We start from the raw sequence: 23,807 nt of genomic DNA on the forward strand, positions 1-23,807 counted from the left end.
AGACTGTAGCCTGCCAGGCTCCTCTGTCCATGGGATTCTCCAGGCAAGAATACTGGGGTGGGTTGCCACTTCCTTCTCCAGGGGATCTTTCCGACCCAGGAATCGAACCCAGTCTCCTGCATTGCAGGCATATTCTTTACCGACTGAGCTCTGAGGGAAGCCCTATTTTTTTTTAACATATTCAAAGCTAAAAATGCAGAGGAGATTAAATATACAATAAATCAGATTCTATCATCCTATATATTTAGAGAATCTATCTTTAATTAGTTTACTTTCCTTTGATTGGATACTAACCCCATTTCTATCAAAAGTCCTCCTCTCTTAGCTACTTCTTTTTAATTAATTAATTTAATGGAGGTATGGTTGATTTATAATAGTACATTATTTTCAGGTGTACAGCATAATAATTCAGTGTTTTTGCACATTGCACTCCATTATAAGTTACTAAAAGATAATGATTATAGTTCCCTCTGCTATACAATATGTCCTTGTTGCTTATCTCTTAGCTACTTCTTGAAATACATCCACACCCATCCTTTCCTTCTTATCATTTCAGTAAATTGCCCCTTCCCAGGCTCAATAGTAACCCCACTCACCACTTCCAGTGGAATGATTCTCTCTCTCTCTCTCTCTCTCTCTCTCTCTCTCTTTCTCTTTTGTCATTGTTCAGTTGGTCAATTATGTCCTATTCTTTGCGACTCCATGGACTGAAGCATGCCAGTCTTCCCTGTCCTTCACCATCTCCCGGAGTTTGCTCAAACTTATGTCCATTGAATCGGTGAGGCCATCCAAGCATCTCATCCTCTGTCCTCCCCTTCTCCTCCTGCCTTCAATCTTTCCCAGCATCGGGCTCTTTTCTAGATGCTGGGTCTCTCTCTGTCTCCATATATATTATATATTCAACTTCATATATAAGCAGAGTCCTTTCAGATCTACATCTCTGATACTGAGTCTTATGATGAGTTCCAGATAATATGTTATCTGCCTGGTGGCCATTGAGGGAGTGGAAAACTTTTCCCTTCTTACCTTCTAGATTCTTTCACTGGCCTAATAATTAAATTGACATAAAACAAATTAAGAAGAGAAAAACATATTTAATCTGCATGTGTAGGAGTTCATAAAATAATATGAGACTCAAAGAATTGACCAAAGCAGGCAAACTTTGTACCTTTTAGACAAGGATACAATGCATTTGTGAAGAATTGCCAATATAGAGGGCATTTGGGCTTGAGTTAGTAAATTAGTGAAGAAGTAACAAGGTTTAGGAAAATATAACCATCCAATAAATCATAAGTCCCAACGATTTGACCCTTTAAATATTTATATTATTGCTCTTTTCTTGCCATATGTAACAATATTATACAATTCCAGAGTCTCTATTTTTGCTATGTGGTTTTCCTCAGTAACATCTTAAGTTTCTTATTCACATAAAAATAAATCACTTTGCTTCTTTTTTTTCCCTGTTCCTTTTTTCTTTTAGCTTTGAATGAGAAATCACTTTCTCTTATGTCTCGTCAGCTTCTTTAGAAAATATTAGTCTAATAATATTTAGCATTAACCAAATTTGAATTAGACAGGTCTCTTATTGCCTCTAGTTAAATGATTTAATTGCCACATAAATTTTATATTTATGAAAGCCATATGACAAATCATAATCATGAACAGCCAAAAGTACATTTGAAATAATTTGTAAGCCTGTATAATACATCTTGTCTATCCTTAAGCAGTTTTCATACTGTCAAGATAATTTTCAGCATTCATGAGTGTATTTTTCCCAAAACATATTCTTTCTTATTGACTCATTCTTAATATGTTTCTGAGGCATTTCAAAAACTGGATTATTACAATATGTCAAATACAGCTCCTTCAGATCATAACCCAGGGCTAATATATATTGTATGATCAGGGTTGATCAAGAAATATTTGTGGTATAGAAAAATGGCAGGATGGAAGGATAGAAGAAAGAAGAAAGGAAAGAAACAGAAAACCCAGGAAAGAAGATATTATAATGAAAAAATGGGAGGAAAGACAGGGAGGATATAAGAAAAGAAGAATGAACCTCACATAGGTACATTTTAAAGAACTGAAACTGCCAAATGTTCATATAAGAGTTTACAGTTTTAGGATTTTTGTTAAATTTATGGAGTTTCCCTGGTGGCTCAGATGGTAAAGAATCTGCCTGCAATACAGGAGACGTGGGTTTGATCCCTGGGTTCAGAAGATCCCTTGGAAAAGGGAATGGCAACCCACTCCAGTACTCTTGCCTGGAGAATTCGATGGACAGAGGAGCCTGGCAAGATATGGTCCATAGGGTCACAAAGAGTTGAACATGACTGTGCAACTAACACTTAAAATTATACTGAAAATCACTTTCTTTTGTACAATTCTATGAGTTTTGCATCAAAACTCATAGTCATGTAACCACCACCCTAATCCAGATACAGAGTTCTATCAACCCAAAGCCCATTCTCATGCTACCCTCCTGTAGTCAACCTCTTCACTCATCAAAAGACCTAAGGCAACTACTAATCTGTTGTCTAACTTAATAATTTTGGCTCATTATACAGTAACTAATCTTTCAATTCTTTACTTAACATAATGTATTTGCCATTTATCCTGTTATTGTTGTACAGTATTCCTTTGTATGGATGTCCACTCTGGATATACGTGATATTCTGTTTACCCATTCAGTAGTTGAAAGAACTTTAGTATAGGTAAAGTTGCTGTAAGCTTTCAAGTATAGGGTTTTATATGTTCATGTTTCATTTATTAGTTAAATACCTAGAAGTGAATTGCCCAGTCATATGTTAAGTATATGTTTAACTTCCTAAGAAAATACCAAATTGTTTTTCAATGTATTTATGCTATGCAGCATTTCCACTGTATGAACATTCTAGCTGTTTTGTATTCTGACCTCAAATTATCTTCTTATCATTCTAACAGATATACAGTGGCATCTCATCATGGTGCTTTTAATTTGTATCTCTGCAATGACTAACACGTAATGTTGAGCTTCTTACTTGCCATGCATACCTCTTCTTTGGTGAACTGTCTGTTCAAGTTTTTGTCCATATTTCTTATTGGGTTACTATTTTTTTTTCCAGTTTTATTTATTTATTTATTTATTTTTACTTTACAATATTGTACTGGTATTGTTAAACATACAATGTTTTTATTTGAATACACATTCTGGATAAAAAAAACCTTTGTTTATATGGTTAGTAATATTTTCTCTTAGTCTGTGTTTTGCCTTTTCATTCTATTAACAATGTCTTTCATCAAACATTAAAAAATATCTTTTGATGAAATCTAATTTATCTTTCTTATCCTTTTATATTTTATGTTTTTGGTGTCTATGAATTATTTGCATATCAAAAATTCTCAAAGACACTCTTATATGTTCTCTTCTAAATGTTTTATAGTGTCATGATTTGCTTTTAGGTTTATGTGTTTTTTTGTTCAAAAATAATCTGGACCTACTTATGTAGGTTTATTTCTAGATACTGATTTATGCATCTATCCCATTGCAAAAACCATATCCTCTTGATTAGTGTAGCTTTCTCAGAAGTCTAAAAGTCAGTAATTGTGGGCCTTTGAAATTTGCTCATCTTTTGCAAAATTGTTGTCTATATTAGTTCCTTTGACTTTTCTTATACATTTTAGATTCAGCTAGTCTGTATCTACAAAAAAGCATTGCAGGAATTTTGATTGAAATGGCATTAAATCTTTAGAACAATTTGGGTAGAACTGACATCTTAATAATGAGTCACAATTCATTCTATTTTTAGACCATCTTTGATTTCTTTTAGCAACGCTTTATAGTTTTTGGCATAATAATCTTGCACAAATTGTGTTAGATATATACCCGAATGACTCATTTTGATGCTCTTTTAAATGGTACTTTGAAAAATTTCCAATTTCCAATTATCCATTGCTAGGGTATAGATATATCACTGATTTTTGTATATTGACCTTGTTTCCTATGATCTTGCCAAGCTCACTTTTAAATTCTAAGAGCATTTTGTAGATTTCTTGGGACTTTCTGCATAGACACTCATGCTATTTGTGAACAGACAGTTCTATTTCTTTCATTCCAATCTATATCAATATATCTCCTTCTTCTTTTTTTGTTCTTTTTCTCCTTTCGCTGACTAAGACTTCTGCTACAATGTTGTATAAGAGTACTGAAAGACAGGCTCGTGCCTTTTTTTCCTAATTTCAAAGAGAAAGCATAAGTCTTTCATCATTAAGAAAGATGTTATAGGAAGCTTTCTGCAGATGTCCTTTATGTAATTAGGAAAGTTCCCGTTGTATTCCTAACATCCTGGGAACTTTTTCCATGAATGTATGTTGGATTCAACGTGTCATTGCTGGCTTTGAAGATGGAGGAGACTACATGCAGGGATCTAGGATATGATAGTGATCCCCAACCAATAGCTAATAATAAATTGGGGAGCATGCAGACTGAGTCTGGTTTGCCCTCTCCATCATGAAGCTCTTTTAGCTTAAGATAAGCTCTTTTATGGGCAGAAATATTGAATTCCATTGCCATATATATTTCAGGGAATATTAGCTAGTAGGGAACTAGAAAAATTACCTATATTGTATACCAACACATTTGCTCAGTCTTGTATTGGTGTATACTAAATCTATGGATGTACAATAAAACTTGGAGTGGATCATTCCTCTCAGTGCTACGTTTCTAAAATAACATTGACAGTGGGCAAAAATGACATTTACTGAATCTTTCTATTTTTTTTCATAACTATTTTCTACTCAACTCTTCAAGTTGCTTCACAAATTGGAAATTTCCTTCTTAAGTTTCAGCCTAGGGAGTTTAGAGTGAACATTGTTTCAAAAGAAGAGAGAGTGGGATCCAGATTTCTTAGGCAACATGGTCTGTCATAGTCATATCCACTTTAACTCCATCGTTTTCCTTCTTCTGGTGTTGTTCTTTCTTTCTCATTGTTCTTCTGGGGAATTTCACACAGGATATCCCTGAGTGGAAGAAAGACTCTAAATTCCCAAGAAAGGTAATTGTAACTTCTTTTCTTTTTCCTTTCATTTTGAATTTGGCTTTTGTCCCTTTTCTTGAGGGTCTTTCACTCCTAGCATGCACAAGATGCAAGTTTTGTTTGTTATCTAACTGTGAATTCTCCTTTAAAATAGTTTTCAACCATTTTGTCTGCACATCAGCATTTAAAAGCAAAGTGTCAGGCACTCTGACTTCCATTGTGAGTCACACTTTCCCTATCTGACGATGTGATATAACCAACCTGCCAACCAAAGCAGCAATTGCTCTCCCACCATCTTCCTCCCAGAGAGCAAAAAGCCATGTTGAAAGAAACGGTGAAGTCAGTGTTCTAGAACAGAAAGGCAGAACTGTACTTTATATCCTTTCTTCTGCATTTTCATCTGGAAATATTTAATGACCCTGCCAAATTCCGTAATTAGATTGTACTTTGCTATTAGTTAAGGAGACAGTTTGTAGTCAAAAGGAACATACACTCCAAAGAGCAAATATTAAGCTACTTTATCTTTTATGAATACTTTTGCTAAATTGAAATGATTTGTTTTTCTGACTTGCAGTTATCTTGCTTAAAATGTTTGAATGATAAACTTTAGGTATGTCTTTCTATCATCATTTAGCAGCTGCATTGCATTATCAGGTCTATATTAGTCAAAAACAGTGAAAAACAAGATATATTAAACTTGTGGATTATCTAGTTATTTATATCTCTGTCCCATTGCACTGAGCAATTAAAAATAATAATCCTGTGTATAAATAAACTATACTATTTCTTTTTCATTAATACTAACTACACTGTATAGGTACCAATGGAATAAAAACAGAGCTTTGTGTTTTTGCAACTATATCATGTTCATTTTGTTTGTTCAGTTTTGATTTATTTTAGCAGATATGGTCAATATTTTTCAAAGTTCTTCATTTCATTTGTGTAAAACAATTTAACATTGGGTTGAACTTTGTTTTCAAAAGCTTTCTATATAACCATGTGTAACTTTACCTTTTGCCCATCAAATTGTTTAAGACTTTTTAAAAGATATGTATATATAGAAAAAAAATATGATCAAGAGTAACTACCGATCTCTTTAATGATAAAATCTTTATCTTTGAATATCTGTATGGAATATGTCATGAGCTTTTTCTTAAAGCAGTGACTAAAGTTCAGATATTTAATCCTGTAAATTTTCATTTTTCAGGAAAAAAGATGCATTTTAATGTATTTACTAGCCCTTTTAATACTGTAATACTCATATGAGGTATCAAAAGTAGTCAAAATCATAGAAACAGAAAATAGAATGGTGGTTACCTGGAGTTTTAGGAGAGGAAAAAAGGAAGCTACTGTTTAATGGTTATAGAGTTTCAGATCCAGAAAACAAAATGTTATGGAAATCTATTTCACAACAATGGGAATATACTTAGTACCACTAAACTATACACTTAAAAGTGGTTAACATTGTAGGTTTCCTTATATGTTTTCTATCAAAATAATAGATTTAGAAAAGAAATAAATATTAAAATAAGTATAAGAAAAGTTAAATGTGTTATGTACTGTACAAGAAGTTCAAACCAAGATAAGGCTTTTAAAATCAGGAGGCTCACTGTTAGCTGGTAGGGGGTGGGGAAGACTGAGGAAATTTAATGTATGAAGTTAAATTTAATTTAATAGTATGTGTATGTTAATCCCCAAACTCCTAATTTATCTCTCCTGCAACTTTTTTCCCTTTGGTAAATATATATATATATATATATATATATATATATATTTTTTTTTTTTTTCTGTCTCTGAGTCTGTTACTGTTTTGTAAAGAAATTAATTAGTATTCTTTTTATTTTTTTTAGATTCCACATACATGTGGTACTTTCTGATAATCTTAAATGGTCTTCCTGTTTCCACTTTTGCCTGCTAAATCCATTCCTACTCTACAAGGCAGGTAGATATAACTTTTTAAAATCACAAATCATATCTTTACATTTCTCTACTTTGAAAACACCCAAGAGTATTTCCTTGGACTTCAAACAAAAACTTAGTCTTGCCTCACTGCTTGAGAACTTGCCTGAAACATGCTTTGTCCATATCAGCACATGGCTATTTCATTCTCAATATTTAGATTTCAGTTTAAATACAACCTTCAGAAATAACCCCCTTTCTATAGTATTCAGCCACTCTCCATTCATTATCCCATGATCCTTTTCTGTTTGTTTTATAGACCTTAGATAGAGCCATCTGGAATTGTCTGAATTGTTTATTCATTTATTGTCTATCACTCTCCCGGCTGGAAGATCTGTGAAACAAGCAACCTGACTACTCTTATTTACTCCCTTGTTTACTACTGTAGCCTATAATAATATCTGGTATATATCAGGTGCTTATAACTCATCTTTGAGAGAAAGCTACTTTGACAACAAAGAGGGAAGATTGGAGACCTGACAATGATGGGCACATACAGCACATAATAGGAGTTACGCATATTCTGGACACTTCACTAACCTTACATACAAACTCTTTTTACTGATGAGGAAACTGAAACTTGGAGATGTGAAGTGGCTTGTCCTGTATTATAGATAGAAAGTAGCAAAGCAGGGATTTTTACCTAGACAGGTCTAAATATGAAAGTCATAATGCCATATTGTGGGCTCCTGAAATATGATAGCAGATGACAGACATGTTGATCTGAGATAAAGAAGTATCTACGAATGGTTTAATTCTGTCCCTTCCTCCAACCTATTAGGTCAGATTCACTTGTCACATTAGAAAATAGTTATCCTGAACATTAGGAAGACCAGAGCACAGAGATACGGGACCATTTCTATGGTTTAGAGATGAGAGAAGAGACAACCCTGATCCCAAAGGCATGAAAGTATAGAGAATGGTACATTGAGTTGAACAGGGAACCTATGACAGGACTGGCTATGAGACTGTGGGTGTTCTGAGGAGGTAAAACTGACTTTATCAAGGTCCTAGTTCCAATCCCCAGGGATTAAAAAAAGCTGCAGTTGGAGAGTTTGAGGGCAGCCTCCAGGTCCAATAGATCACACCTACTGGAATTTTCTGGAAGAAAATGAGAGGAAGGATGCAGTAACTTGAGTCCAGGAGAAATTTAGTTGTACCCTGGGGATAAAGACATTAATGCACAATCTCTTCAAGAGGAGTAAAAGTAACAGGAATAAGCCAGTATAAACCCACAAGCTGGAATCTGGTTACCCAGGTCTGCCTTAGGGATTATAGGAACAAAAACATCCCTGAAAGTCTTCAGGTAGGGGAGGAGCAGTGGGTGGCATGACACACATGAGTCCCTAGGTTCTTTACAGAGATTTGGGCTAATTATGCCCAAGGTGTGAAGGAAAAGCCAAAAGCTGGTGTGGGGAGTGGGGGTGTCTGATACTTGATCCCCCAGACAACAGGACGTTTGTAAAGAATGAGAAATGGCAGGGAAATGAGAGAGAGCAAATATAGGGAATACAGAGAAAAAGACTGAGCCCAAATGACTTGATTTGGGCCAGAGGAGTGAGGGGATCCAGTCTAACTCATTGCTGTATTTCAGAGATCTGACTTTATGTGTAGCAGAGTGTGGTCGGGGATGAGCGTCAAACCATAACAAGGATAAAAGGTCATTCGACAGCCCTCTTTGAATGGATCAATTATTTGAATTGATTCAGCCACTAGCCTGAAGTTACAAAGCAAAGTGACTAAGTGATCTTTGTAGAGATGGAACCTGTACCCTTAGGGCCATTAGCACCCTGTGGTACTCCACTGAGCTCATGGCAATTAGTCAAAACAAAGACAAGCATCAAATCCAGAAGGTGTCCCTATGGACTAAACCTGGGATACTCTCTTCGGCTCATTATCTACTCTTTGAGAAAAAAGGCTTGGGAGAGGTTGTAAACTGCCAAAGAGCAGAAAGGCCAGGACAAAACAGGGCATCAGGACCTAGTGGGCCTATGAGCTCAGGGTTAGTGTGGGGTGGAAAGAGATTTATTTTACAGGCTGTGAGAGCAAGACTGGATGCTGGGGATGGAAGGATTCTTCCATTCCAGCTACAGTTCAAAGGTTATCATGATGCTTCCTCTGGGCAAAACTACAGACCCTTAACTAACTACAGCAGTCTCAGGATCCCCATGGGGCTCTGGCAACAAGAGACTGGACACCTGTGCTCTACTTTCCTGTACCCCACACCCCACCCACTCCCCCAGAAGCTGTACAACAAGGGTTGCATAAGGAGTACATCTGAGGCAGTCCAATAGAACCCCAAAGTGTGTGAGGGTCGCTGGGAGAACCAAGTGAGTGAACCGCACAAAGGGAGAAGCAGGTGTGAAAAGGACCATAAGACTCGAGGTAAGAGTGATAAAGTAAATGGGAAGAGGGTAGTAACTGGGGAGATGAAACAAGAATGAGGAAAGCAGAGGGTGAAATAGGTGTGAAAGTTACTATTTCTGAGCCTGAGAGGGCAGAAAGAAGATAGGGTAAATAATTTGACCATTTGTGTAAGTTACTTCCAGTTTTGAAGCATGGGAATGTAGATTTGGGTTGGAGAATTGGGATGGAGCAGTAGAAAGGTTAGAAAAGCACAATGACATTTAGAGGGAGCTATGGGCTCAGAATCTGGACAATGAGAGCAATTTTTATATAAGCAGACTCTTTAAAACAGCTCATGGAATTCAACAAATTTATTTCATGTATAATGGAAAGATACCATTATTATATGAATGAAAAACATAAGAGATGATATGTCTGTATACAGCTCACAGAGCAGCAGCAAGGCATGGAAAGTGTTACAATAGTGCATGAGTTTATGCTAGAGGGATGTGTAGAGTTAGGAGAATAAGAAGAAGTGATCTGTTTGCAGGGAGTAATATATTAACATTAGCAGGTCTATGGGAACTGGTAGCAGATGAGCTCTTATAAGAATAAATTGTTTCCTGAAATGGATAATGGTGTGAAGGTAGAAATAACTGTCCATGCAAAGGCATGGATTCTGAACCAGCTTGCAGTATTCAGGATTGGGTTAAAGTCTTGGAGACTAGACATAAAGGACTCTCACAGTTACCACCATACTTTAGAGACAGGAAGTCACTTGAAGCAGACTTTGAAGACCAAATATATCACTGAGAGATGTCTTAAAATTAATATGGTATAGTTCTTAAAACTCATAACCCACAAGGACCTACTATATAGCACGGGGAACTCTGCTCAATATTATGGGGCAGGCTGGATGGGAGGAGAGTTTGGGGAAGAATGGAAACATTTACAGGTATGGCTGAGTCTCTTTGATATCCACCTGAAACTATCACAACATTGTTAATCATCTATACTCCAATAGAAACTAAAAAGCTATTGGAAAAATTAGTGTAGTATAGTTCTAAGCTTACTGGTGGCCAAAATCTGGATGGTAGAGCATGAGGAATCTTGAAAATTCAGTAGCAGTGTATGCTATCCTCTATATGTGGGCTGGCTTTCTCCTACCTTACACTCCTGATAAGATTACCAGGGGTCCTTTTCCCCAGATTCTTCAGAGCAAAGCTAAATCCCATGGGTGTCCTCACAAAGACACAGTGTGAGAAAAAATCTGAATATACGGAGTAGCAGAACTGATCCCTGCCTTGTATTCCAACTAGCCACAGATTTGAGATCAAAAATAGAGAGCTTATTACCAAAAGTTAGGCTCTATAATTTACCAAATCATTTTTGTTCTCTGGATTGTTTTATTTCTCAATCCCACATGTGACACCCTTTATAAAATGTTTCTTATATGCCTAGGTCTCTTGCATATTCAAATTTCATAACGTATCTGATTTGATCTCTTACTTTGTCATATGGATATACCACCTGTCCCCAGCAGATTCATTGGTTCTTGGCCCTGAAAATATCTCTTTCTGTACAGTCAAGGTTAGTATGGAGACAAGCGGAGGTCTCTCAGGAAATGGTGGGGCAATCATCACCTTGGAGAAAAGTCCAATCCCTTAGCCATTTCTTCCTTCGGTGATTTATCCCCTATGACCTAACTTAGCAATTTCTCAAATTGGCCACTTCTAACTCTGTAGCATTCATCTGCAACTGAAGACCCTGTCTGACACATACATTCTTCGATGCTGGTCTGGTAAGTAGCAAAGAGAATTATAGTAAGAACCCTATGACCAGTCTTGGTCTGGACACAACTGTAAATTGAGAACATTTGTTCATAATTCTCTGCCATCTTTATATGGCTGCTCCAATCTCTCCATTGCACCAGCCTCAAATCTCCCCTATAACCAAATGTACCATGTTCCATCCCTTTAGTAACCTGAGCCACTTGTAATTCAAATGGCAGGGAACTAAGCTGGTAATGAGTGAAACTTGTCCTCTTCCTGAAAACATTAAGTATTTATATATGTCTTTTGTTGATAGTGTCCCCACTTTCAGTTTTGAATCACAGAAATAAACCTATAGAAAGCAAGATTTCAGTATGAGAAAAATGGAGCTTATACTTGTCTTTGAAGTAAAATATGGATTAAAAAATGGCCTAAGTAAAATATTGATAAAAATGAGTGATGTGAGATGTGAGTATTAGATATGTGTTTATGATCCCCTGCATTTCTGATGGGTGCAGATGTATGTTTGTGTGCTGCATACTGAGGGAAGTTTGTGAACATCTGAGGAATATGTGTATGTGAAGAGGTAGATTTACTCATTGTCTGCAGGTGTGTTTATGGAAAATGATTGAGTCTGTATTTACTTGGCTGTGACTGCGTAAAGCAGCAAAAGATTGGTTAAGGGCACTTGCCATTCACAGTCTGTGGAGATGAGTGTACGTATGATAATGATATACTAATACGTGCATGTACAGGTGCTTTTGTTCCACATGAATTTTCATGTGAATATGTGTGTACATATCAGTACATGTTCAGAAGTGCTTCTATCTTAGGGAATGAGCATTTTGTATGTCTCTGCATGGTTCAGTGTTTGCATGAGTATGCATTACATTTTGTTTAAGTATGTGCTCATTTAATATGCATCAGCCTCAAAAATACCTCTGTCCATGAATAAACCTTTTTTTTACATGAGTACATGAAAGTGTATGTGTTTCTGTGTATCAGTATGAATAAACATGTATGAGTGCATATGTATATGTCTGTGTTATGTGTGGGCATGCGTGTTGATTACCAGATGTGAGTGTCCTTTTGTGTGTGAATAGTGTAAATGGGAGACAATATAAGTGCTTCTTGTATACCTGTTAGGTATGTAAGAGAGGACTTTGACGATTCTGAAAAGTTCAGCTGGTAAAGAATCTGCCTGCAATGAGGGAGACCTGGGTTCAACCCCTGGGTTGGGAAGATCCCCTGGAGAAGGGAACGGCTTTCCATTTCAGTATTCTGGTCTGGAGACTTCCATGGACTATATATAAAGTCCATAGGGTGGCAAAGAGTTGGACATGACTGAGCGACTTTCACGTTCACTTTCATTCCTTAGTGGATTCGCCAAATACGGTGGCTTAAATATCCCCAAAACAGAAACCTGTCCCAAGCATATTTCTACCTTACATCCATCAAGCATAACCCACTACCTGACCTGTTTTAACGAACGGGGATGTTCTGTGAAATGTATGGTATATAGCAGGAACCTTCCTTCTCCTGATTGCAAGCTGCAACACTCAGAAGCTCCATCTAGTGGTTAGAGAGGCAGAGAACCCAAGAAACAGGAGGGGAAGGTGTGAACTAGAAATAGGTTGGGAAGAAAGCACTCCGCTGAAAGAAAGAATAACATTTTGAAGAAACTTAGATGAGATCTGCATTAGGGGTGGATGGGAAGATTTTGAGAAAGGTGATAATTATGGAATAACAAAACCAAGTGGGCATTTCAGAAAGTGATCAAATCCAGAAGAAAATTTAGAGAAATAGAATAGCAGAAGTGCAAAATAGTAGTACAAAAGACTTATGAATCAAATTTATTTGCAGCTTAATATAAACTATTAATAGAAGGGCTCTGTAGGTGGCACAGTGGTAAAGAATTCACTTGCCAATGCAGGAGACACGAGAGAGGTGGGTTTGATCCCTTAGTTGTGAAGATCCCCTGGAGGAGAAAATGACAGAAGCCTACTCCAGAATTCTTGCCTGTAAAATTCATGGACAGAGGAGCCTGGCAGGCTACAGTCCATGGGGTTGCAGAGTTGGACATGAGTGAGTACACTGAACACCCACACATAAACTAGAAACTGGAATCGCTATAATGAATAAAATAAAGAACCATAGCTTGAGGAAGTAACAGTACATTGAGGAGGAAGGCATAGAAGGAAATATTAATAACTGAGAATGTTAGAGACTGTATTAGAGAATGTGCCAGAGTGTGACAGGAGAGGGTAAGTAATCTATCCCCAGCCCTGGGAGAAAAGGTGGTCCGCAGGAGTTCAGAGGAGAAACAATATCTGTGCTGGAACTCCATGATATATATGAGGCATGATGATCCAGAAAGAGAGAAGAAAACTGCACTTATGTATTGTATTTTTGAAGATGTGAAAGTCAGTGACATACCTGAGAAGTCACAGTAGGGCTGGAAGGCTAAAATGGGTGAGTAGAAAAAGAACAGAATTGGATTAAACAGTAAACGTTGTTTGGGGCCAGACGGTAAGGGGTTTTGGACTCTGTTTTAAAGCAGTAGAAAACCACATAGATTTGAGGAAAGACATCAAGGCCACATTATCAGACAGCAAACTGGAAATAACACTGTGTGATCTGTATGGTGGAAGGATTAAAAAGCAAAAGAATTGGTAGCAGGAAAACCAATAGAGATAATGCAAATATAAGCTTCAGCAAAGACCACAGCATTATTGATGAGTGAAAGAATTGGATTAGAGAGAAATATCTGATAAGAAACAATGGAGCTTACCAAGTAATTGACAGTTACTCATTTGATACAAGAAGCTATCAGGTTGAAAAAATATTAGGCTTAAGGCCAAAGTCATCTTTGAATTCCTATCCTCAGTCCAGTATTAGTCCCTTTTTCACAGCCATTGCTACTCTAATCAAATGGATTGAATGCAAATCCTTCCAGGGCTTCTAGGCATTTAAGTACAAATATAGCTATCAGGGAGACAGAGTACTCTAAGAGGTTTTTAAACTGATGCCATTGTATAGAAATCACTATACATTTTTTAACTCAACAATATATTTTCATTCTTAACATTTAAGATTTTTACTTATCACGACCATCTCCCTGATTAATTAGTTATCAGACTAATTAATTGAAGAATTATAAAAAACTCTACTTCTTTTTTCCTTTTGCAAACAAAAATCTTTTTTATGCCTCTTTATGCATATGAGAATTGTTCTGTCTGATAAACATTTCAAGAACTAGAACTACCAAATAAGTTTCTTGTTTTAATGAGTTCTGCCAAATTGCTCCCAAAAGGGCCACACAGTTTTATAATCTTGCAGCCTTGATTAAGAGCAGGGCCTTAATCTTTTCCAGAATATAATTTTATCAGATTTTATGATTTATTCCATGTGATGGGTAGGAAAACTTTTATTATTTTGAAAATGTGTATTCTTTTTGTGACCATTGAGACTGATTTTATTGTACATTTGTTTAGTATTTGTATTTATCCTTATAAGGAAAAGAATTCATAGTTTGCCAAATTTGATATTAGATCACTCATCTTTCTTTTCTATTTGTAGTTTTTAAACGTATTTCACATTCTAAACTTCATTCAGTAATGTAAACTGCAAATATTGTTCCATTTAGGGACACTCTGTTCCATTGTTTCCCTAATCTTTTAACCTCATATAAAATACCATGGTTATATTAGATTTTTTTTTTTTTTTGCTGTGAAATTTTTTATTTTAAGAATGAATCATGAGATCTAACCCCTTAAATTTTTAAGTTGGTAACTCTAGGTACAGAAGATTTCTAGAACTTTTTCATCTGGCATAACTGAAACTTTATATTCATTAAACAGAATTTCCCCCCTCTCCCAGCAACCACCGTTCTCCTCTTTGTTTCTATGAATTTGACTATTGATATACTTCATATAAGTGGAATCATGCAGTATTTGTCCTTCTGTGACAGGCTTATTTCACTTAGCATACTGTCTCCAGGTCCATCCATGTTGTTGTATATTGCAAGTTATCCTTCATTCTTAAGGCTGAATAACCTTCCTTCTAGGCTTCCCTATTGACTCAGTGATTCAAAAAAAAAAAAAAATCTGCCTGCTAATGCAGGAGGCACTGGTTCCAGCCCTGCATCAACAAGACCCCCAGGAGAAGGAAATGGTTACCTGCTCCAGTATTCTTGCCTGGGAAATCTCATGGACAGAAGAACCTGGCAGGCTACAGCCACGAGGTCACAAAAAGTCCAACATGACTTAGTGACTAAGTAACAATAGAAAAAGCCTTCCTTGTGTGTATACCTTCATTTATCCACTGATTGACATTTAGGTTGTTTCCATATATTGACTATTGTGAATAGTGCTCCAAGGAACATGGGGGTGCAGATACCCTTTGAGATTCTGATCTCAATTTTTTTGAATGTATACCCCAAAACAGATTTATGGATCATTTAGCAATTCCATTTTTAATTTTTTGAGGAACACTACTGTTTTCCTTGGTGACTGCACCATTTCACATTCCCAGTAACAGTGTACAGGGGTTCCAATTTCTTCATATCCTTGCCAACTCCTATCTTTTTTAAGAAAATTATAGTCATCTCAACAAGTGTGAGGTTATTATATAATTAAGATTTTATTTGCATTTCCTTGATTATTACTGATGTTGAGTATCTTTTCATATATCTGTTGGCCATTTGTACGTAATCTTGGGAGAAATGCCTACTCAATTCCTTTTCTGTTTTTAAAATGGAGTTATTCCTTTTTTGCTATTGAGCTGTAGAAACTCTTCATGCATTTTAGATATTAGATTTATTAGATATATGGTTTAAAAATATCCTCATACATTTTGTAGGTTACCTTTCTATTCCATTGATTGTTTCCTTTGCTATACAGAAGGTTTTCTGTTGATACGGTGCCACTTTCCTAGTTTTGCTTTCATCACATGTGCTTTTAGTGTCATACTCAAGAAATTATCACCAATTCCTATGTTATGAAGCTTTTCCCTTATATTTTCATCTAGCAATTCCAGGTCTTATGTTTAAATCTTTAAACCTTCTTGAGTTGATTTTTGTTTGCAATATAAGAACAAAGCACAATTTAATATTTTGTATGTGAATACATTTGTTAGGATCTGATTTGGATTATTTGAATTTAAAATGCTTACAACATCTAAGTAGAGATTTGGGTGAGCTAAATATAGAATGATCTGGCGATATATTTATGATTCATCAATTTATAAAGTTTAGTTGAAGTCAGGAGGAATGCCACTGAGGAAAAAGGAAATAACCAAATAAAGATTCTCAAAAATACCAGTGTATAAATCGGATGGGACAGGGCATGGAGAGCTAAGAATATAAATTCTGAGAGGTAGAATTAAAAAGAAAAGGAGAAAGTGTTTCATAAGAGCCAAAGCTCATTGAGAAATACATCAGTTTAGGATATGTAAGTGCCCCTAGATTTAGTAATAAAGGAGTAATGGATGACTAATGAGAGCAGTTAAAGTGAACTGAGATGTGCCTTAAGGCAGCACAGAAGTCAGATTGCCTGGGACTGGGAGGAGCAGAAAACATGTTTAGGGACTTCCCTGGTGGTCCTGTGGCTAACACTCCATACTCACAATGCAGGAAGCCTGGGGTTCAATCCCTGGTCAGGGAACTAGATCCCACATGCGGCAACTTAGTTTGCATGCTGCAACTAAGATCCTGCATAGCCAAATACATTTAAAAAAGAAAACGTGATCATAGGAGTATAGACCCCCTTCTGGGTGTTTTCCATTAAAGGAGCGACTAAATTAGGAAGAAAGCTACAGTGAAAAACAGGGTTGAAGAAAATGGGAAAATAATTTAAGAGAGAATCAGAGCTTTGTGGACAGCTATAGAAAATGCTCCAAGGCAAGGGATGACTATGGCATAGATACTAGAATGAGTATGTGTATGTGTGCTGAGGCAGGAGAGGGAGGGGGCAGGCAGTTTTAGAAAGCCTTATGCAAATGTGTCATAAGCTTAAATAAATCTTTCTAATCAGTTTTCAGTTTCCAGAGTTCAAAGTGGGATCCTGAAGTATGTCAACATTCCTCACCCACTCAGCTCCCAATACCAGCACTTCGATGGCCCCCACCTTCCTGTTGGTGGGCCTACCAGGCCTGTCGGCTGTACCCTCCTGGTGGGCAATACCCCTCATCACTGTCTACCTTCTCTCTGCTCTGGGCAATGGTGCTATCCTCTGGATCATTGCCCTGGAGCCCACACTGCACCGCCCAATGTACTTCTTCCTCTTCCTGCTCAGCATGTCTGATGTTGGCTTGGCCACAGCCCTGATGCCCACCCTGCTGGGCCTTGCCTTTGCGAATACTCATGCTGTCTCTGCCTCAGCCTGCCTCCTCCAGATGTTCTTTGTCCATGTCTTTTCCGTCATGGAGTCCTCTGCCTTACTCGCCATGGCCTTGGATCGGGCACTGGCCATTTGCCGCCCTCTCCACTACCCAACACTCCTCACCAGTGGTGTCATCAGCAAGATCTGTGTGGCCATTGCGTTCCGATGCCTGGGTCTCCACCTGCCCCTGCCATTCCTCCTGGCCCACATGCCTTACTGCCGTCCACAGGTCCTGACCCATTCTTACTGCTTGCACCCGGATATGGCCCGTTTGGCCTGCCCCGGAGGTGGGGGAACGGTCTACAGCCTCTTTGTGGTCCTGTCAGCCATGGGCTTGGATCCTCTGCTTATTTTCTTCTCCTATGGCCTAATTGGCAGGGTGTTGCAAGGTTTGGGATCCAGGGAGGATCGCTGGAAGGCTGGCCAAACCTGCGCTGCCCACCTCTCTGCTGTGCTTCTCTTCTATGTGCCCATGGTCCTCCTGGCTCTCATTGATCGTCTCAGGATGCCAATCCCTCAGCCTGCCCATACTCTTCTCTCCTATGTCCACTTCCTGCTTCCACCATTGGTAAACCCCATTCTCTATAGTGTCAAGATCAAGGAGATTAGAGAGAGAATCCACAAGAGGTTGCAGCCCAGGAAGGTGGGTTGTGCTCAGTGAGAAGGATGTTCCCTTCATGTTTGGTGGTTACCTGACACAAAGGTTTCCATGACTGAGAACTCAGTTCATCATGCATAAAATGTCATTCATGTACACAAATGTGCATGTACACAGATATGTATTCCTGACCCTTGAAGTGTGCATGTGCATAATGATGAAAGTTTATGAGCCCTAGAGAAGGGGAGTGGTCTATTGTAACCCCCTATTAATATCACGTCCATGGCACAGAAAGGGTCAGAATCTAAGTCTTGTCACAATCGTTCAGGTGTGTAGGAGCATGCTTTTTCTGCATGTCCACCAGAATTCCCCTTACCATTATTCTTAAATTTCCATCAATTTTATTAGTGACGATAATATCATTTTACTTTACATCAGATTTTCCTAATAGAAACAGTGTCTTTCACATATCTGTTGGCTATCTTGTTTCCTCCTCTATGAAGTCTCTTCAAAAAGCTTTCATCCATTTTTCTACTGGATTGTTTATGGTTTTAAAAACAAATGTGCAAGAAATCCTTTATATAAAATCCTTTTTTATACCTTTGCCATTATAGTATTTGCCTTTTCTCATTATTTAAGCATCCAAATCTTAAGTAAATACAGTTTTACACAATAAAATCCATTTTATATATCTTTATAATTTTTGTGTTCCATGTGTTGCTTTTAAAACAAGTGTCTTTAACCTGTTCTGCACATATTCTCTTAAGCCTTTTTTTAAAAGAACTATTATAATGACTTTTCTTTCTAAGTTCAATGTTATGTTAACAAGGTAATTATGTACTTGTGGTAGCATCAACTATTAAATACATTCTCTTTTTCTCACTGAAATAAAAAACTATGTATGTCATCTTTTTGGCTTCCCTGGTGACTCAGATGGTAAAGAATCTACCTGTAATGCAGGAGACCTGGTTTAATCCCTGGATTGGGCATATTCCCTGGTGAAGGGAATGGCAACCCACTCCAATACTCTTGCCTGGAGAATCCCATGAATAGAGGAACTTAGCAGACTACAGTCCATGGGATCGCAAAGACTCAGACATGACTGACTAAGCAGCATATATGTCATATTTTAGGTGTGTGCATGGATATGGACTTTGCTTTAGAAATCTTTTTATGAAGTATGATATATATGTGAAAAAGCTGACTTAAAACTCAACATTCAAAAAATGAAGATCTTGGCATCTGGTCCAGTCATTTCATGGCAAATAGATGGGGAAACAGTGGAAACAGTGAGAGACTTTCTTTCCTTGGGCTCCAAAATCACTGCAGATGGTGACTGCAGCCATGAACTTAAAAGATGCTTGCTCCTTGGAAGAAAAGCTATGACAAACCTAGACAGCATATTAAAAAGCAAAGACATCATTTTGCCAACAAGGCAAAGTTAAAGCTATAGTTTTTCCAGTAGTCATATACAGATGTGAGAGCTGGACTATAAAGAAGGCTGAGCACTGAAGAATTGGATGCTTTCAAACTGTGGTGCTAGAGAAGACTCTTGAGAGTCCCTTGGACAGCAAAGGAGGTCAAACCAGTCAATCCTAAAGGAAATCAACCCTGAATATTCATTGGAAGGATTGATGCTGAAGCTCCAATACTTTGGCCCCCTGATGTGAAGAGCTGACTCTTTGAACAAGACTCTGATGCTTGGAAAGGGCAGGAGGAGAAGGGGATGACAGAGGATAAGATGGTTGGATGACATCATTGACTCAATTGACATGAGTTTGAGCAAAATCTGGGAGTCAGTGATGGACAGGGAGGCCTGGTATGCTGCAGTCCATGGGGTTGCAGAGTCGGACACAAATGAGTAACTGAACAACAACAATGTATGTGTCATATATATTCACATATCACTGATCTATTAGACTAGCCTCACAGTGATTTGGTTAATATGCAGTATAGAGTGATCCTCTCTCAAAAACAATGAAAAACTTTGAAATTCTAATAAGAATTACATTTTAATAGATTAAATATAACCAAATAAGCATTCATAAGTTTCCATATACAAAAATTTATGTATTTCATTTATTAATACCTTTTTTACACTTTTCAATAAAATTATTCAGTTTATTTAAATCTATTTCTATGTAGTTTTTAAAATGCATGATTGTGTTGCTATTATAAATAAAACATTACCCCATTTCTGTGTGTGTGTGTGCTTAGCTGAAGGAGGAAACAGACAGAACAGGCTCCATCTTGAAATCAGGACTCCATCTTGGGCCGGACTGTGGACTTTGAGCTATATGCCCAGTATCTGTGGAAACGACATACCAGCTGGAAAACCAGACCCCCCGGGTGGAAGAGCCCCAGGGCCCATACCTAGACTCTCCGTTGCCTAAAAGAATACCCTCATTATCTGTGTAACCAAATAGAATCATAAATTCTATTATGCTTTTTGGGGTATGACCACAGGCCTATTGATAGTTGTCCACTGTTAACTACCTAGGCTTAAGGCATACGAATCACGGGTTTAAGGCATACGAATCATGGCTTAACTTTGATTGTATCTTTCTTTTCCTTTGTTCATGGCTTAACTTTGATTGTATCTTTCTTTTCCTTTGTTCAGACTAGTTTCAGGGAATTTGGGGAGGTAGGTTTGAGCACATACACTTAGGGTATATAAGGTTTTCACAAAAACTGGTCGGGGTCCTTGGCTAAGAGGAGACTCTGCCTTGGGCCCGCCAGTGTAATAAACTGCACTCCACTATCTGCATTGTCCTTCTGAGTGAGTGAGTTTCCCGGAACACATGGCTACAACACAGCCATGTCTGACTCCTAGCAATGCCAAGGACTATAGCCTGCCAGGCTCCTCTCTCCATGTGTTTCCCCAGGCAAGAATACTGGAGTGGGTTGCCATTTCCTTCTCCAGGGGATCTTCCCAACCCAGGAATCAAACCCATGTCTCTCGAGTCTCTTGCATTGGCAGGCAGGTTCTTTACCACTAGCACCACCTGGGAAGCCCTTAACATGTAACCACCTTCGGTGGTAAGGAGGAAAATTTTCTGTGGCCTGTACTGGGATCAAACCCATGACCTTGGTGTTATTAGCACCATGCTCTAATCAACTGAGATAACCAGTCATTTCTATCTCCACATATATATTGCTAGATTGAGAAAAACATTTTTATCTTGTATTAGTATGTACTTTACCAAATTATCATAAACTTTTAGAAACATTTTTTTAATTTTTGTATTTTATTTGTATTTATTAATAGCATTCATAAGTAAAAATAGATAACAGGTAATGTTCCCCTAATAGTCATATAAATTATTTCATTTTCTTATTTTATTAAATTCATTGGAATCTCCAACCCGTTATGAAAGTTTAAGAGTGAACATAAAATGCTGTTTCTCATTTTATTTAAATGGCATTAGTGTTTCACTTACTGGCACAATGGTTGACTGCTAGATCTTTGAATAAACTTTATAGTTTATAGTTCATTTATGTTGCATTTAAAAAAAATTTAATAAGCTTACTTAGTGAATCCTATTAAATGTTTTTTCAACATTCACTAACACAGTAATTTTCTACTTTAATATGTTGAACAGTTGAAACATCCTTGTTACTTGTGATTACAGAAGAACACATTTTAAATGAAAAGTGAAAAAATCAAATTTTCAGATCAAATCCATTTAGTGACAAGATAAGAACACACAGTGATACATTAGAATATATTCTAGGAATACAGAAGCAGTTATAGCTTCATATTTTATCAAACTATTCTTTAAGATATATATTCTCTTGATTACCTAATTAGATGTCAATCTCTCAATTTCACAAATGAGAATACTGAGGGGGAGATTTTAAGAATGCCCCAAGTCTATAAAATTAGTTACTAAACAGAATTTATTTTCAGATTTGTCTTAATTTAAAACCCCTGCTACAAAACACTCTTTTAAAATTATTAAATGGAGAAACAGCTTGGTCTTGAAGAACAGTGATGAGGTCTCTGAGAAACTTTTTTTTTTTTTCCCCAAAGCCCACTCTTTCCTCCTCCCTGGAACACCTACCTCCATCTTCCAGTTTATTTACCAAGAGTGGAATGTTGGGTAGAAAGAATGTGGAGTCCCATAGGCCTGGCTTAGAGTCCTCAGTCCATTATCCCTGAGTGACATGGCACTAGCTGTCCCATGTTTGCAAAATAGATGTAATAAGGATTTCATGCAGTCAAGTCTCTGTATCATAGTGTCTGAACATATAAAATATTTAATAAATGATAGTTTTTTGGAGTTAATCATGGAAATTAAAATAACTATATTTAAACATTGTATGCATATTCAATCTGAATAAAGAACTTTACATTTGGAAGTTTCTTTAAGCTCCTACCACCTCATTGTATACACGAAACTACTGAAAGCATTTGAATGGCCCTTTTTAACTTGGTGGTAGTTGAGCTAAATGCAGACTCAGACTGCCTCCGTGTGTTTATTACTTTACTAAGAGATGGGAGCAAAGAGCTCTTCATTTACAGCAGGGCCTCAACTGCTCTCGCCTGCCTCTCACTCTCTCCTGACCACTGGCCACACCCGCATCAATCCTGTAGCATCTTTGGTTTTCAGTGCTCACTATTACCATTCGTGGCACTGTTCTCTCTCTGAAAATCATTCCACACCAACTTGAATGATAAGTTTCAGGAAGAACTCAAATGTTCTTTCTCCTCTCAACAGCACATACGGGGATAGAGATATTAAGAAGAACTTCTGGAACCATAATTTGCCCTCTAATGTTTATTACACTTCTTTATGCTAGCCATTTTACCCACACCCTTTCATTTAGCCTATTCTTTTAGTTCAAATTGAGATACACCTGCCAAACATATACTGTGGATGAAGTATTTCATCTTGAAGAGACTTTTAAATTTGAATCATTCATAACTCTTTCCTTATGGAAATTCACGTGTGTCAATGAAAGAGATGTATGAATGTTGATGATGCATATAGGTCTCCATCCTTTGTGCCCCAGGATTTCCTCCTACAATTTCCCCCCAAATTGGCTTTAGCAAAAGACACACTCTTAGGTTTCCCTTTCACATTACCCCAGGAAAATATTTTGTATTTTTCAACCATTAATGTACACACCAATCACCTAGAATCTTGTTAAAAGATTCTGACTTAATAGGCTTGAAGAAGGATGAGATCCTATGATTCTTATTATTTCCCAGATGCTACTGAGGCACATCAGTGCACCACCCTTTGGTTAGCAAGGAAGAAAACTTACTTAGACAAACCTAGTCACATTGGAAAGGATTTAATGTAAATCACAAGGAGGAGTCAAATGCTGAGAGGCAAATATAAAGATGCTAAATGGTCCAGAACCTTGCAGAATTCTCCCAATTACAGTTCAACTCCTACTTAGAGGCTTCTCTGATGTTAGACATCCTCTTTACTCTTTTACCTGAGGATAGATGTTCTCTTTATTCTTTTACCTGAGGACAGATGTCCTCAGTCTCCCCCAACAACAACAGGATCACTACCTACTTTATAAATTGTAAATGTCTTCTTCCTTAATATCAAAAAACTGTAGTGTGTGACATCCCTGATAGATATTAATTGATTACTTATTTAATTATCTAATATAATTAAGAACTCTAAAGTAAATGGAAGCATCTCCTATTTGGAAGAAATGTTGTCTTACTCCTAAGACAATTTGATGTAGAGAAAATGGAACTTCCACCTTTGCCTCA

The 23,807-nt window shown here is 37.2% G+C and overlaps 1 protein-coding gene across 1 annotated transcript; it reads left to right on the forward strand.

Moving 5' to 3' along the window:
- The first annotated feature begins 17,161 nt into the window (after positions 1–17,161).
- On the forward strand, positions 17,162–18,133 carry LOC133054325 (olfactory receptor 51S1). The gene has a single exon (XM_061139228.1). The coding sequence runs from the start codon at positions 17,162–17,164 to the stop codon at positions 18,131–18,133; it is 972 nt and encodes a 323-aa protein (XP_060995211.1).
- Positions 18,134–23,807: the final 5,674 nt, after the last annotated feature.

This window comes from Dama dama, chromosome 1, assembly GCF_033118175.1.
Source record: "Dama dama isolate Ldn47 chromosome 1, ASM3311817v1, whole genome shotgun sequence".
Taxonomy (NCBI): Eukaryota; Metazoa; Chordata; class Mammalia; order Artiodactyla; family Cervidae; genus Dama; species Dama dama.

Bases quoted from the DNA above. Each gene is read 5' to 3' on its own strand.
- LOC133054325 (XM_061139228.1), top strand. From the start codon at position 17,162: ATGTCAACATTCCTCACCCACTCAGCTCCCAATACCAGCACTTCGATG.